Source organism: Perca fluviatilis, chromosome 11 (assembly GCF_010015445.1).
Source record: "Perca fluviatilis chromosome 11, GENO_Pfluv_1.0, whole genome shotgun sequence".
Taxonomy (NCBI): Eukaryota; Metazoa; Chordata; class Actinopteri; order Perciformes; family Percidae; genus Perca; species Perca fluviatilis.
The window spans coordinates 26,925,281-26,939,461 of record NC_053122.1 but is presented as its reverse complement, the minus strand read 5'-3'; the positions used below and the strand labels follow the sequence as shown (position 1 = coordinate 26,939,461).

Genomic DNA, 14,181 nt, shown 5'->3' with positions numbered 1-14,181 from the left:
TCAACTTGCATGTCATTTTTATCTTTCTATCTCAGCATAGCTGAGGATCCAGACAGCAGTGTGGCAGGGGGGGGGAATAGACAGAGAGGGAATGGGTGGGGGCTGCTCCCAGGCTGCCAGAGTAGTGTGTCCTTGGACTGTCCTCATCTCTGACGCACACACCCACCCACCCTTTCTCACACACATACACACTCCTGCCACTGGTTCATTTACTCTCTCTCCATATCAGACAAATACAAAACTAGGGCTTACATGTGCACACACACGCTCTTAGGTACAGGAATTAATGTGCTTTTACATCACACACACACACACACACACAGTGGGAAGCTCTTAGACTTAGCTCAGACATCTCATCAGGGATGCAGCAGAGCCCCTGTCTGCAGAGAGAGAGAGAGAGAGATCTGATCTGATGTGGGGTAGAACGAGGGTGGAGGGGTTGCTGGCTGGTTTACAAGGTTGAGGTGGATGTGTATCGCAGCTACCAATCATAGGTTAAATGTTCACATGCACTGCATCCAACACTGCATGCCGGCCAACAAAGACACACACCAATGAATAAAAGTCCACACACAGAGGTAAGTATGCCAATGCGCTCATCTTTTTATTGCACAACAATGTATCGTCTTTTTACGAACGCTTAAACGACATTGCCACTGACTGACAGACCAGCTTATTGAGAGAGACCAAGGTGTGGCTTTGTGTTCTCAGCCAGCAGAGGTGGTGGACAAGACAGCCTTTTGGACACAGGCTCAAATCAGCCCCCGCGCCCGTTGCTGCCAGCTGTGCATCTCAGTCTGAAAGGACTGGACGGCGACAAATATCGCCAGCATCCCAAGTATCCCCCTGATGCTTTGAGATCGATTTGGAAGTGCTGCGGATCGGGCTGGGAGCTGATTTGTCCCTGGATTGTAGACATCAACTTAGACAGAGCTGGAGTTCTGAAATACTTGAACCTTTTTGTTAAGAGCAGAAGCAGAGCACAGCCTGAGATGGTTGCAGATTGGCCTCCAGAGAGAACGAGAGAGAGGACACATGCTGTGTCAGATATCTGTGCTGTTGTCTACATGGTGCTGGTAAAGTGTGTCTGGATGCCCACACCGAGCTGCTCATGCAGGCTGTGGAATGCTACTTATTCTAGGGATGTGCTGGAGTCTTTTTCTAGGCGCATTACAGTGTTGCTTTTTTAGAAGTGGAGTTGTGACCATGTAACACTTTCCAGCTTGTGCTGGCTTCTCGCTCAGCCTCACATGGGTTTCAAACCCCTAAATGGCATCATATTCTCAAGTGGGACCAACATTATAGAAGGAAAGGCACAGGAACACACACACACACACACACAAACTCAAGCACACAATACACAGTCCTGAAGCAGAGAGAAGGCTTAGGTAAGCTAAGCAGGCTACAGTAGCTACGACACAAAGGTTAAGACGAAACAAAATCATTGTAGAGTAGTTGGTACACGACAATGTCTAGATTTGAAGGTCCCACTAAGAATCGTACACAGAACTCTGCTTAGATAAGAAAAATACAAGCATGCACTCTGCTGTTATCTGTCAAGGTAACTCAACCCGGGAGCCGAGACTGTGACTGCTGTGAATCGTGAGCCAAATTCAGCCTTGGAGAAATCTTTTTTTTATTTTTTTTATCGCAAACCAGATTATTGTGCAACCAGCATCAGAGTTTGAAGACCTGTGCAGCAATATCGTTTGAGAAAGATTTTACCAGAATGTGCACAGTTTAGTTTTGTTCCTGTATTTATGTTGTGCTGGAATTTTATATATAATTTTTCTTTGTCATTTTTGGCTCCGTGCAGCAAGCAGATCATCTAAGCTAACGTCTAGACTGCCGATATCCACCAGAAGCCTGTCAGAGCTCACCCTCTCACTGTAGAAAATGTTTCTTTTACAGCAGGTTGTGGTAAAACACAACAATGTGCCCCACATTTCTGTGTATACCATGAAAGTACAGAGTACAGCGCGCATGGTGTTGGAAGGCTCACACCAACAAAAATGTGCAATTTTGTGTTTCCCAAATCAGGGAAAATTATATATACTGACATTGTCATTTTAATTCAGCAATACTAGTCTTTATGTAATGTTTTCTTTTTTTTTCTTTTTTTTTTTTTTACATATATTGCAAGTTGAAAATAAAAACACATATTTGCATTTTTACAGGCACATACATACCACAAAAATAGACTATGTGGAAACTAGATACTAGGCACAAGGTATATACAGTCCATGTGCATGGGGCACATTGCAAAAACAATAACTAAACAAAATATACAGATAAATCAAAGACACTTTTACAAACAAAAAGAATACCCTGATTTGCTAACATATCAACACCAAGGCATTCAGTACCCTTAATATCTGGTACAGCAAGAATGAGAGGTTTGAAACTTAGATGTTCTCAATAATTGTCAGTCAGTGTCTATGTTTGAGGGATTTCAATCCCACTTCACAGCACGGTCCAGAAGAAGAACCATTAAACAATCGCAATTTGAACCCCCCGTCATCAGGCAAATACAGCGCTATATCACACACACAGTTAGTCGGGGGCTGGAAGCCAACTAACTGAACACACTTGTGACACAGACACAAAACAGATAACTGACAGAAGTATGTGCTTGGCCAGGGCTGTATCAGCCTCATGGCTGAGGGTTGAAACAGAGTGGTACTGTTCAAAGTGTCTGGGATGCCATCCTTTGAGTGGGAGTGAATTACACACTACAGTATCTTACTGGATGGATGCAATGAAACAGAGACGGTGCCTGATATTGCCTGAAACATTAGCTCTTTAACTCTCCTTCCATCTTGCTCTCACTGACTGTGGACTCATTCAAATAATATCAGCACAGTCCTGATAGCAGCTTAATAGGGCAAACTCTGGTATTAGCACAAAGGAATAGGGAAGAGGACCATTTGATTGCACTGGAACAGTATTGAAGCACACAACAGCTATTGACTCAAATGGACTCATTTCATTCACATTCGTATTGGCATTTTGGCATGTACCTTCCCATAGGAAAAAAGCAATACAAAGTTCCCGTGTTGCTGATGGAGCGGGTTGCGGGTAGCACTGTGACCCAGGTAGGACAAAGAACAAGGTTTATTGCATGTTACTGATCGAATGAAAAGTGACAATGGGCCAGGGGTTTATAAGCCGTATAATGAAGCCCTTGGATAAAAACAATCACTTACACCTTGTTTTAAGATTTAAACAGCTCAAAGTGATCAAAACAAAACGGCAGCCAGTTTTGTTAATAACAATATGAGGGTTATAACTCCACTCGATAGATGCTTGTTTTTCTACGCCAATCAAAATTCAAGGGGAATCTTTCAGCACGGTTAAATCAAGTTGATTATGGGAGGACAGACAAGTCTACATACTGTAAATCAATTGTCCACATGCCTGTTGTGGCAAGCAATACATCTCTCTGGAAAGGTAGCAAACCTGAGTGAAATGTCCACTGCATCGATTTTACAGTTTGGCTCCAGATCGATGGTCAGAGCTGGAAAAATTTGAATGCAGTGTTTGTTTAACACATTGAATCAGCTGCCTATTTTCTTTCCCAATTGGATTCACTCTTCGTCCTTTACAGTTTAACCAGTTAATGGATCCAGGAGAAGTACTGCATGGGTTGTTGTTGTTTTTTTTATAAGAATGGAGCATTGATTTTCATTTTGATTACAAGATTGAAGTGCAACACAAGGTGCTTAACTAAATGTCTTTAGTGCCCGCTTTGGACAGAGGAGTTAAAAGTGGTTACGACTCGCTCTCGTCGATCTCAATAAATTAACTGAAAGAATGGGCTCTCTGGGGATAAATCTGGGGATAGGGTGTGTGTGCTGTGGGGGGGGGGTAACATACAGGTTAAATACAGCAACGTTCTACTCAAAGAAGGATCATCAAACCTAAAAAGATCACACAGACACTCAGCAACACATACAGCAATGCCCACAACCCCCTTGCATCATAAAAGCCTCTTTGAATCTCTGTCCCTTTATTTACATGGCAGTTTATATCTGATTAGCTGTCTTCCTTCTCCTATGGCATACATTCAGCAAGAGAAGGCTTTTAGCTTCAACAGGATCAGAATATTTAGAACAAATATAACCAAAGCCTAAACCCAATCCCAAAATTTGAACAATAGGTTTGTTCTGGATCCAAATGTTGAGAGATTTGTGGGAGTTTTGGGTAATATGGGGCACATAAAGACTGATATGGAGCAAAGAGTTTTTTTTTTTTTTTTTTGACGTGAGGCATCCGTGCCCCATATTTCCCATCACCACTGATCTTACAATTTAATATCTTCAAATGGGCTGTAAAGTGACGTTTTGGAGGATCTGATTTGCTGAACTCAAAGCGTGGATTCCTCCTGGGACTCCAAACCAGTTTTAAGCAGTTTGTCCTGTCTGTTTTTACGAAAATGACACTGCACGTCCTCTCATTCCCTCCCAACATTTTTGGTTAAGGTAACAACATGGTCACTGGATTACAATACTTCAAGTGAAGCCACAATAGCTGCTGGATTCTTTAAGATTTCACATTAAAAAGAAAACAAAAGGAAAACTTTCCTGTACAGCATATGTATAGATATTTATATTCATATATATTTATATATAGGCGGGGTAGAGTATTGCAGAATTATATTGCATGTGTTAATCAATAAACCTAGACAAAAACAAGCAAGTATACAGTATGGGTTGTTCACAAATGTTTCCTTTCAATAAAGCTCAGACTATTTAACCACCTTTGCCTTCAGCGTTACAATCAGTGCGCTGACCAAACAGCTGACCGCCTCCCAGATGTTTCATGAAAACAGGTCAGTGCCACTGTCAGCATGTCAAACAAATCGCGCTTGACAAAGCAAGTGTTGAGTGTGTGTGAGTCCATTCTCTGAAAATAAACCAAAACGTACCAACAAACTCACGCACACAAACTTACACCCACATATATACATACACACAAACCAAATATATGGCTTCTAACGTTGAATCAAGGCAGTTAAATAAATGGCATTTTCTTCTATGTTTCTTTTTTAGTTGATACAGACACAACCACACTTTGTGTTCAAGCTCAACTTTGGTTTGGGTAGATACAATGAATATAATATCCCTCCGTACTTTTTTCATCAACTATTTACACATCGATGTAAGATCGACCAGCGGTCTAAAACACTATTTTTACTACTATTTTAAACAATATGAAGAGCAATGTGTTCTTTTGCTACGACAGCTTATACGGAAAAAATTACACTCAAAACACTTTTTGAACGCTTAAAATGTCATTGTCATTTGACCTCAAGTCCCTGATTTTCATTTTTAAATCCAGCTCCTGCTAGATTGCATTGCATGGATTCTACACAGTATGCAATAGTTACATTAATCATTCTTTTCTTCAGATCTTACAGTAAAGACAGCGATATACAGTAGGTGTTTGGAAGCAGAGTGTAAGGGGTGATACTAAGACTAAAGGTGCTGGCACAGTAGACCAGTTCAACCTTAAGTTATACTAGTTTAATTGTATAGACTCCTCCTAGCCAAATGTCTCAAGATTTTGAGTTGCTCTTTTACTTCTGCTGACACCAGCACACAGTGCATCCAGGTCGAATGACTGGTGGCCCTGGCGGTAGCTGATTGGTCATTTTGCAGGCTGACAGATCAGCTTTACTGACCCAAAACAAACAGATTCTCCTACAAAAAAGGCCTCTTTCCTGAACTCTACCAGGGTCACAAATTGGAAGACAGCCGGGATCTGGCAGAGTCTAGCTCTGGAAGGCTGACAATTGAATCTTTCTTGGGAACTCCAGAGTCTGGAGGTCCTGATCCAGCAGCTGCTGCTACTGCCCCCATTCCAGCAGGTCCGCCGGGAGGGGGTGTGGAGGCAAAGGCCACCCTTTGTTGAGCTCCTACCGATCTCCCAACCCCCGAGGGCCCTGGCAGGCTGGGGTGAGAGGGCTGAGGGGGGCCGATGGAGTTGTTGGATGTGCGGGTGGATGGTGGGGGGCTGGGGGCTGCAGAGGCAGCTTGTGGTGTTCCCTCCTGGGGGAGTGAAAGCTGAGAGGCAGACAGGGCCCGGGTATCCTGGCTCAAGCTACCTGTATGAAGGGAGTGGGTGCTCTTGTGTGAGGCAGGCCTCTGCTGGGTCTGTGTGGGGCTGGGTGCATGGTGCTGTACTAGGGACAACTGGGAACCAGAGGGTCCTGCGTTTGCCATGTATTGGAAAGTCCGTCCTGAAGCTGCAAGCGGGCTTTGGACAGGCGGGCTGGAGATTGCAGATCCAAACGCCCCTCCGAACGCCTGAGGGGGTTGAGACTGAAGAGGAGACATGGAGACTGGGCTGGCCAGGCTCTGCATCACATGGAACCTTCGCACCATACGAGGAGACTGCAGAGTCCCTGGACCCACCAGGGGACTCGCCATTTGAGGACAAAAGCTCATGGCCACAGCCTGCTGAAGAGTGGCGATAGCAGAGCCTGACTGCGGCTGGCCGGGGGGAGCAAAGATACCGCCGATGGAAGGGGTCATAGACATGGCCCGCGGCCGCTGCAGGTCCACCAGCTTCACCATCTCACGGTCGTACTTGACAATCTCTTGGATCATCTCGTTCTCCTGGTTGTTGAAGACACCAGAGTTCAGATCATGCTGAACCTTGTGCAACAGGATGGAGTTCTTTTTACCTGCAGAAATAAATACATGGATTGATTATCAAAGAGCTACCAACGGAGAGGAGAAAGAATGAGGCAGAAGGGGCAAAAAGCAGAACAATATGTGGAAACGAGAGGATTTGGAAAGAGAGAGTTATATGAGTTAGATATTATGTCCTTCACATCAGGTACATCCTTTAGCAGAACAAGCCCTGAGGGAAATGGATGTGTCACCCTGTACTCTCATCTACTGTTACAGTTTCCCCTGTCATTCTGAGGGAACAGCATGGTTCATTTTACTTCCTATTTCAACGTACATTTTCTGGATTTCCTAAGCACAATATTATATTGTTCTCTGTGCATTTGGGTTCATTTAAAGCTGTATGCAATGACTTAAAATACTGCAATGCATGTGTTACATGCTTTTGTACTGCTAGTCATATGTCAGACTGCATCAGTGTACCCAGATGTCAGCCTCTAAGCCTATGTACTGTGTGCATGCATTGGAGGAACTTTTTACCAATACGGTCTAGACGGTCGATGGCAACAGTCTCGAAGGCGCGTCTCATCATGGGATATTCTTCCAGCACCTCATTGAAGTGGTCAACAGACAGAGAATAGAGTCGACAGTAAGTCTCTGCTCGAACGCTGGCTGTTCGCCGACCCCTCGTCAATAAACAGATCTCTGAAACGAGGAAGGAGACAGTGCATCAGCTTCGAAAAAGAAAATGGCACCACCAGAAAAACTATTTGTTAGCCACAAACTGTGTCCTACCTCCAAAATAAGAGCCGTCAGAAAGCTTCATTGCCAGAGTGCCCTTAGTGATGACGCTGCAGACTCCGTGCTGAATGAAGTACATTTTCTTACCAATGGTGCCTTCCCTTATAATGTAATCATGTGGCTGGAATACCTCAAAACGCAGCTTGGTCAACATGGCCGTCACAAAGTTTGGCTCTGCGTTGGCAAACAGCGGCATGGATGCCACCAGCTTGCGACAGTTGAAGTTTACAATTTCCTAAGAAAAGACACATTGATTGGACACACTCACCACACTTCCAGTCAAGTGTTTCTTTCTGCACGCATTAATGGTGAGTTTGAGTATACAAATTTTCAGAAGAAAAAATCTTGTGAGTATATGTGAAGACAAACTACAAAATAAAGGCAGAAAACATGTCAAGATCACAGTGAACACAGTGAATCATTTTATGCACCTCAAATATCTTAAGCATCTCAAAATGTGTCTTATAGTGGGTTTATGTCTCACCTCTCGGAGGGGCTCGCTGAGTTCTCCCAAAATGCTCTCCTCATCAAACATCTTGCCTTGGTATCTGTGCTCATAGTAGTCATGGATTTTCTGTCGGAAGTCAGACGGCAGCTTGTGGAAGGACATATACTGCTCCACTTGTTTGTACTGAGAGGGAGCGGGACAAACAGAGATAATGTTCTGTTAATGCAGTGCACGTGATCATTCTGACAGCATCTTGTTTGATTGTATTGTCTGGTGGTATTCTGTATTTTTCTTATTGTCAGAAAAATCCCACGAAGAGGCTCCAAAACCAACAATGCATTGATCCCACCAACGAGTCCTGTCTGTGTAGACGAAGCCTGATATAGCTTAATCGTCTGTGCCAAAAACATCCATTGTTGTCCAAAAAAATATTCACAACACATCAATGAGCCACACTGTTGCTCTGGGTGACACTAGAGATCAATGCTTCTGTTTATACATACAGCAGGAATTACAATTCACACACAGCCAGTATGCAGAGATCTTTGAATATGTTTGTATGAAAGCCAAAAGCATTGCAAAATATATTGTTTCATATGTTAAGTAAGTGATTACACGTTGTTGTTTTTTTTAGCTACACTGATACCGACACTCAGCTGGCAGTCCAATGCAGCAGCCTGGCAGTAAATCTTACCTTCATGAAGGGTATAATGTTCAGTTTCTATTGAATTGCCCGATTCAAATTTATGGCCATTTCGGAGGCTGTAGTTCATGGTGCTTTTACTGAATTGTATTGCATAATCCTCAGAGGTTTTTCTAGCATTTTATTTTTGCTATTGACAAAACATTTCAGTACAAACACATCTCAGTATAACACAACATAATTCAAAAGCACCATAAACTACAGCCTCCAAAAGGGATGCAGCATATCAATGAAAATAAACAAGGTTTATTTCTGAGGATGATGCAGCAGCGCTTTACCCATCTTGCCTCCGGTGAGTCAACAAACACAATACAAACTGCACAAAACAGTGCAAGCACATGCCCTTCAACTGTCAACTGAAATGAACACACTCGCCCTTTGAGCAATGCTACCTGCAAGTTTATCAATGCCAGATCAATACAAAGTGAAGGGTCCAACACAGCAACAACACAAACAATCAGCTCCTATTGTTGAGGTATGCTAATCACAATCCATCCAAAGTGACCACTGACAAACCAAAAACTACGTGGCCGGCCTGCAGAGGAGGGGAGTGATGGATGTGGCGGTGAACAGAACAGACCGTAAACTGTTGAGAGAAAAAGATTTCTCCTTGTACTTTGCTGTCAGACTGTGTGCACTTCAGCTCAAACGGAAAGCCTAATAAGACTCACAGCTCAATTCTGCACCTATAAAGCTCTCCCAATCACAATTTTGAGTGGCAGTGAAAGCTCAGCTCACATGCTGCGTGCCCACAACTTTCAGGGACTGAAAGTCATGGTCCAAACCGCCTCTATCCCCTTCGGTCGAAGGTGCAGAGGATGAACGCCACAAAGAACTGTCAGCTGGCATCAAGAAACATCTCCTGGCATTGTCTTCAGCAGGTTAGCTTCAGAGTAGAGGCTAAAACAATGACATCCACCTACTCATACACTAAAAGCTCTGGATCCTCAACAGCATCAGATAAATGCTTCAACTGGAAATTGTTTGTACTCTGAGAAAGAGAGACATATTTGGCAAACAAAGCTTTCTATTTGTACATAACTGAAAACTTGTGTACACAGGATGAATCCTGCAATACAACCCCACCTTTCTGACAGCAGTACACAGCTAAAAAGCCCCCCACTATATTGTAATTCCAGCTGATATTGTCTTTGCACCTGACACACCAAACTAAACAGACCTGACCCTGTGAGTACCATTTCATATGACTAGGTTCACATTAGCAATAGCAACTCAATTATCTATATTATTATATATTATATTATAACTGCAGAACTGACTAACAGTATTTACAGTGCAGTCAGAAAGTTGTACATTTTGTTGCATTGTTTGAATTTATATGAAACGTTACCTCTGGGGTTAAAGTGCTTTAAATTGAGTGTGATTTCATCCACAGGAAGACAGTAGGAAGATAGGAGACAGAAAGTAACAAGTTCACATAAACTAGAATAAGCTCTTTATATTTCATATTTGGGTTAAAATCATTTGCTATCAATGGCTGGCTGGACTCTATGACCCAAAGACATCAGCAGACACTTGGCATCCTCTCCGGTGATGCTCTGCCAGGTTTGTACTCTTCAGTTCTTGCTTATTTCAGGCACTTTTAAAGTTCAGTCTGGTACTGAGCCAAAGAAACACATGCTCAGTTTGGATTGAGGTATGTTAGGGTATATTATCTTGGTGCATTTTCATATAGGGCTGCAAGTCCAACATTGCTCACCTACTATCAGAGATGGCAAAAGTACTCACTTCCCGTACTCAAGTAGAAGTACAGATACTTGTGTTAAAACATATTCTGGTAAAAGTAGAAGTACTGATTTAACTTCTTTACTCAAGTAAAAGTAACAAAGTACAGGCTTGGAAATTTACTTAAAGTATAAAAGTAAAAGTAGCCTTGCGAATGACAACCATTTTTTTATGCAAAGCTACCTGGACCACACAAATGTTACTAGAGTGCAAGCTGAGAAACTTCAGTGGACATGGAAAAAAGGCTCTTTATATGCCATTGTCTACATTTTAAATGGATGTCTGCCAATAGGCCTAAAACATCACATATATGATTATTGTGACAGAGACTGGGACTCCAGGTTAATAAGATTCTGACTGAGTAGCGAGATATGAATTCAATTGTGATTCTGTGAGAATTCACAGATCCAGTTTCTCTTTTGTAATCTTCCCCTTAACATTTAAAGGAATCTACATGTATGTGTGTGTCATCAGATATGGCTTCTGGAAAGAAAGTAAAGGATAAAATATGCAGAATCTCTGGGATCTCCGTTTTCTTCATTTTCAATCATGTTGCCGTCCATTCTACTATGTGCTAACGTTACCGCCATCAAGCCGCAATGATTTGCCGCGAATGAATGCCGCCAGATCTGTCGAGTCATCTTGTAGTGGTCTTGACGCACCACTACAAGACGACTTGACAGATTTCATTCGCGGCAACGTATATTCCCATTCAATTAGATTGAATTCGGTATTGATGATGCAAAAAATAATAGCACTAACTCCACTGAAATTATTTGAAACTAAAGTAACGAGCCAATTTTGTAAAATGTAAGTAGAGTAGAAAGTACCGATATTCATGTTAAAAATGTAAGGAGCAAAAGTAAGTAAAAATATCTGAAAAATCTACTTGAGTACAGTACTTCCCAGTTACTTCCCATCTCTGCCTACTATGGATATTAACACCTACAAAAAATCTTTAATTAGAATTAAAAAACAAATTGACTATTTTTGTTAGACCCTTGCGATGAATTTGTAAAAACATTTTCAAGGATTTCATATTTCTGTTGAACTGCCGAATTTATGATTTGATATTGAGTGTGGAATGCTTTGTTTTTAAGTTGTTGTTTATTAAGGTTTTTAGACATTTTCCATTTTAAATGACATTGTGATAACTTTGCATTATCTCCTGATTCACCTCCTGACCAAGTATAGGGCCCAAGAGTCTACACCACAAAAAGTTTTCATATTACGAGTTGTAATGCTAGCATCTCAAATGAGAGTAGGTGGTAAAATCTTAAAGCCTCAGTGTCTCTACTCTTTTTCAAATCCAATGTGCTGGATTACAGAGCCCAAATAGTGAAAATGAATACTTTCTGAACTGTATGTAGGTTTAATGCTACCACATACTGCTTCTGCAGAGGGGATGTTGGTATACCATACCCCCACAAAATCCAAACGCAAGAGAAGTATTGTCACTCTGCCCAGAAAAACCAATGCGTTTTTCTGACTGATACCTTCACCCACGCTGCTACCTTCTGCCATATAACATAAACATAATTCAACCAATATGCAAGATTTGAATAATTCAGCATCTAGGTAAAGTACACACACACAGCTCCTCCGATGGAGTCACACATTTCAAAGTCTCACCTGCATGAGTGACTCTGCTTCCTGGCATCTGCAGATGGAGAGTGGCCTGAAGAAATGACCCTTTGTCACAACACTTTTCCCCACGTGTCAAAAGCTAACGCTGCAGCTGGTGAGCCTTTCATAGAACAAGAGCGCTGATTGTGAACAAAGTGTAGGTGCGGGGCGGTCGGGCAGTGAAGGAAAACCTCACACTCCCCGCAGAGACGCCGCGACCATGCAGCTGTGGTTAGATTGTGACTCGGCTAAGTCTGAATGAATCTGATTGAACTTAGATGGTGGCATTTAATGACTTGACTTTAAGATCCATGTCACAGCGCGGCGTATCGATCGACCAGGCCAACCTGAAATCTCTCCAGTGTCACAGAGGAGAGGGAGCAAGCGTTTGGCCGGTTCGCCACAGCACCCACAGGGGACTGACAAACACCCAAATGAGAGTGAAAATGGCATCCATTTTCTGTGTCACTTTGATGACCGTGTATGCGGCAGCAAAAACGCTCCACTTCATTTTGTCATCTAAACAGCTGCTTTTGGGAACATTTTGTGAATTGTCATTTAGATGAAGATTTATGGAGAGTTTTGATTTTGATTATATTTTTCCACTTTTAAGCTCCCATTAACTACTGACCCAATATTGCTATCAGCTTTTTATCATTTCCCTCTACTTTTTCTTCCTCCTACTTCTCTTTTCTTTCCTTTCTCTTCTTGTGTTTAGTTTCCTTTTCTTTTCCATCTTCTCCTCTCCTCTCCTCTCCTCTCCTCTCCTCTCCTCTCCTCTCCTCTCATTCATGCCACAACCTCTCTCTACTGGAAATTCTAATTCGGGTTCATCCCAACGGCCATTTGACTATATAATTCATTCACTTATTTCCCAGCTAAATCGCCTCATTATAGTATGCAGCACATTCACCAAAGAAAGCAAATCAGATAGTGGTAAGTCAGAGCTTGTCTTGTCTTTCTTCAGTTCGGAGATGTGTACACAGGGAGGAACAACACGCTGTGGGGTCTCACACAGTACAAAGTCTCATTAGATGAAATGAGGCATCTAAGGAAACACTGAAAATTCTACAGTTCAGTCAAAGGGAGGGACGACCAAAAGAGACCACACAAATGGCTGATAAGGGTCTGTTCATCAGACACACTTTCTACTAGAGTAGTGGCTATCATTTGCCACGACTAAAGGGACGCTGTGTTTGTTGTAAATGTTGGCGTAGGTATTTCTTTGGCCATCTTTGCATAGTCAGCCTGGTTCTGGATAATTGTAGCGATCAGTGACAAGCAGTCTGGCTAAGAGAAGACAGATCACTGTTGTTGATGGTGGCAGCCGCACGAAGACGAAGCGGGGGAGGAGGGGGAGAAGGTAGAAAACAATCTTGTATCCTGTCTTGTGCCACACTGTGGTAGAGAGCTCAGACTGAGATTAGTCTCTACGACTACAGGAGAGGACAGCTGATTCAATGTAAATAAATAAATAAATAAAAAACCCGTGAGGCCATAACGTAAAGCTGAAAAAGGTGTATCTCTGTAGAGTTATATGACCACTCTACTGCATGTCTTAAAGGCATAATCTGTGATGTAAAGGAAAGCCCAATTATCTCTGTATATTGTTTTTTAAAAACATTATGCCAATTAGGCATTTGTCCACAGAAGACATTTTGAGGTGTCACAATATGAAATGCACGGGTGTAAATAATACATTTAATGATGGCCGAATTTAGGGTGCTGGTATTGTGCATGCAGGGTCATTAATGTTATTCATAACACCTGTGCTTTTCCTGCTATGACAGGTGAAAATGTCTGCTGTGAAAAACGCCTGTCATACGTGAACTCTTCCCAATAAATGTTATTCACACCGGAACCGGAAATGATGTCACATTTTCTAAAGCAGCAGCTGAGTGATTTTAGGCGCACGTTGTTATCACGTTAATCAAACAAGATTATCCATACCATGAGCTGCAGTCACACCGGAATTTGCCTGCCAAAAGTTTCTTTTTTTGAAGTGTGGCCAATAGCAGAGGTGACAGAAAATAGCGTGGGTAGGGCTATGAACATAAAGTGCTGGAGCTAGCATTACAGCAGGCTAACAACAGACGTTTACAAAGTTGTAAATTATACAAAAGTTGTAAATTATATTTATCAACATTTTAATGTCATTGACCTCTGTCACTTTAATTGCGCTTACTGCAGCCAAGCAGCATCCTTCCTTCTCTGCTGCTTGC

At 42.3% G+C, this 14,181-nt stretch overlaps 1 protein-coding gene across 1 annotated transcript in view; it reads right to left on the bottom strand.

Moving 5' to 3' along the window:
* Nucleotides 1-579: 579 nt before the first annotated feature.
* Nucleotides 580-14,181, bottom strand: part of LOC120568791 (potassium/sodium hyperpolarization-activated cyclic nucleotide-gated channel 2-like) — a 35,342-nt gene continuing 21,740 nt past the window's right edge. Inside the window, exons 5-8 of the mRNA XM_039816497.1 lie at nucleotides 7,921-8,067; nucleotides 7,431-7,671; nucleotides 7,176-7,340; nucleotides 580-6,688 (exon numbers count right to left, since the gene is read on the bottom strand). Of these exons, the coding sequence (XP_039672431.1) occupies nucleotides 5,739-6,688; nucleotides 7,176-7,340; nucleotides 7,431-7,671; nucleotides 7,921-8,067 (1,503 nt within the window). The 3' untranslated portion in view covers nucleotides 580-5,738. The remainder of the gene's footprint in view (nucleotides 6,689-7,175; nucleotides 7,341-7,430; nucleotides 7,672-7,920; nucleotides 8,068-14,181) is intronic.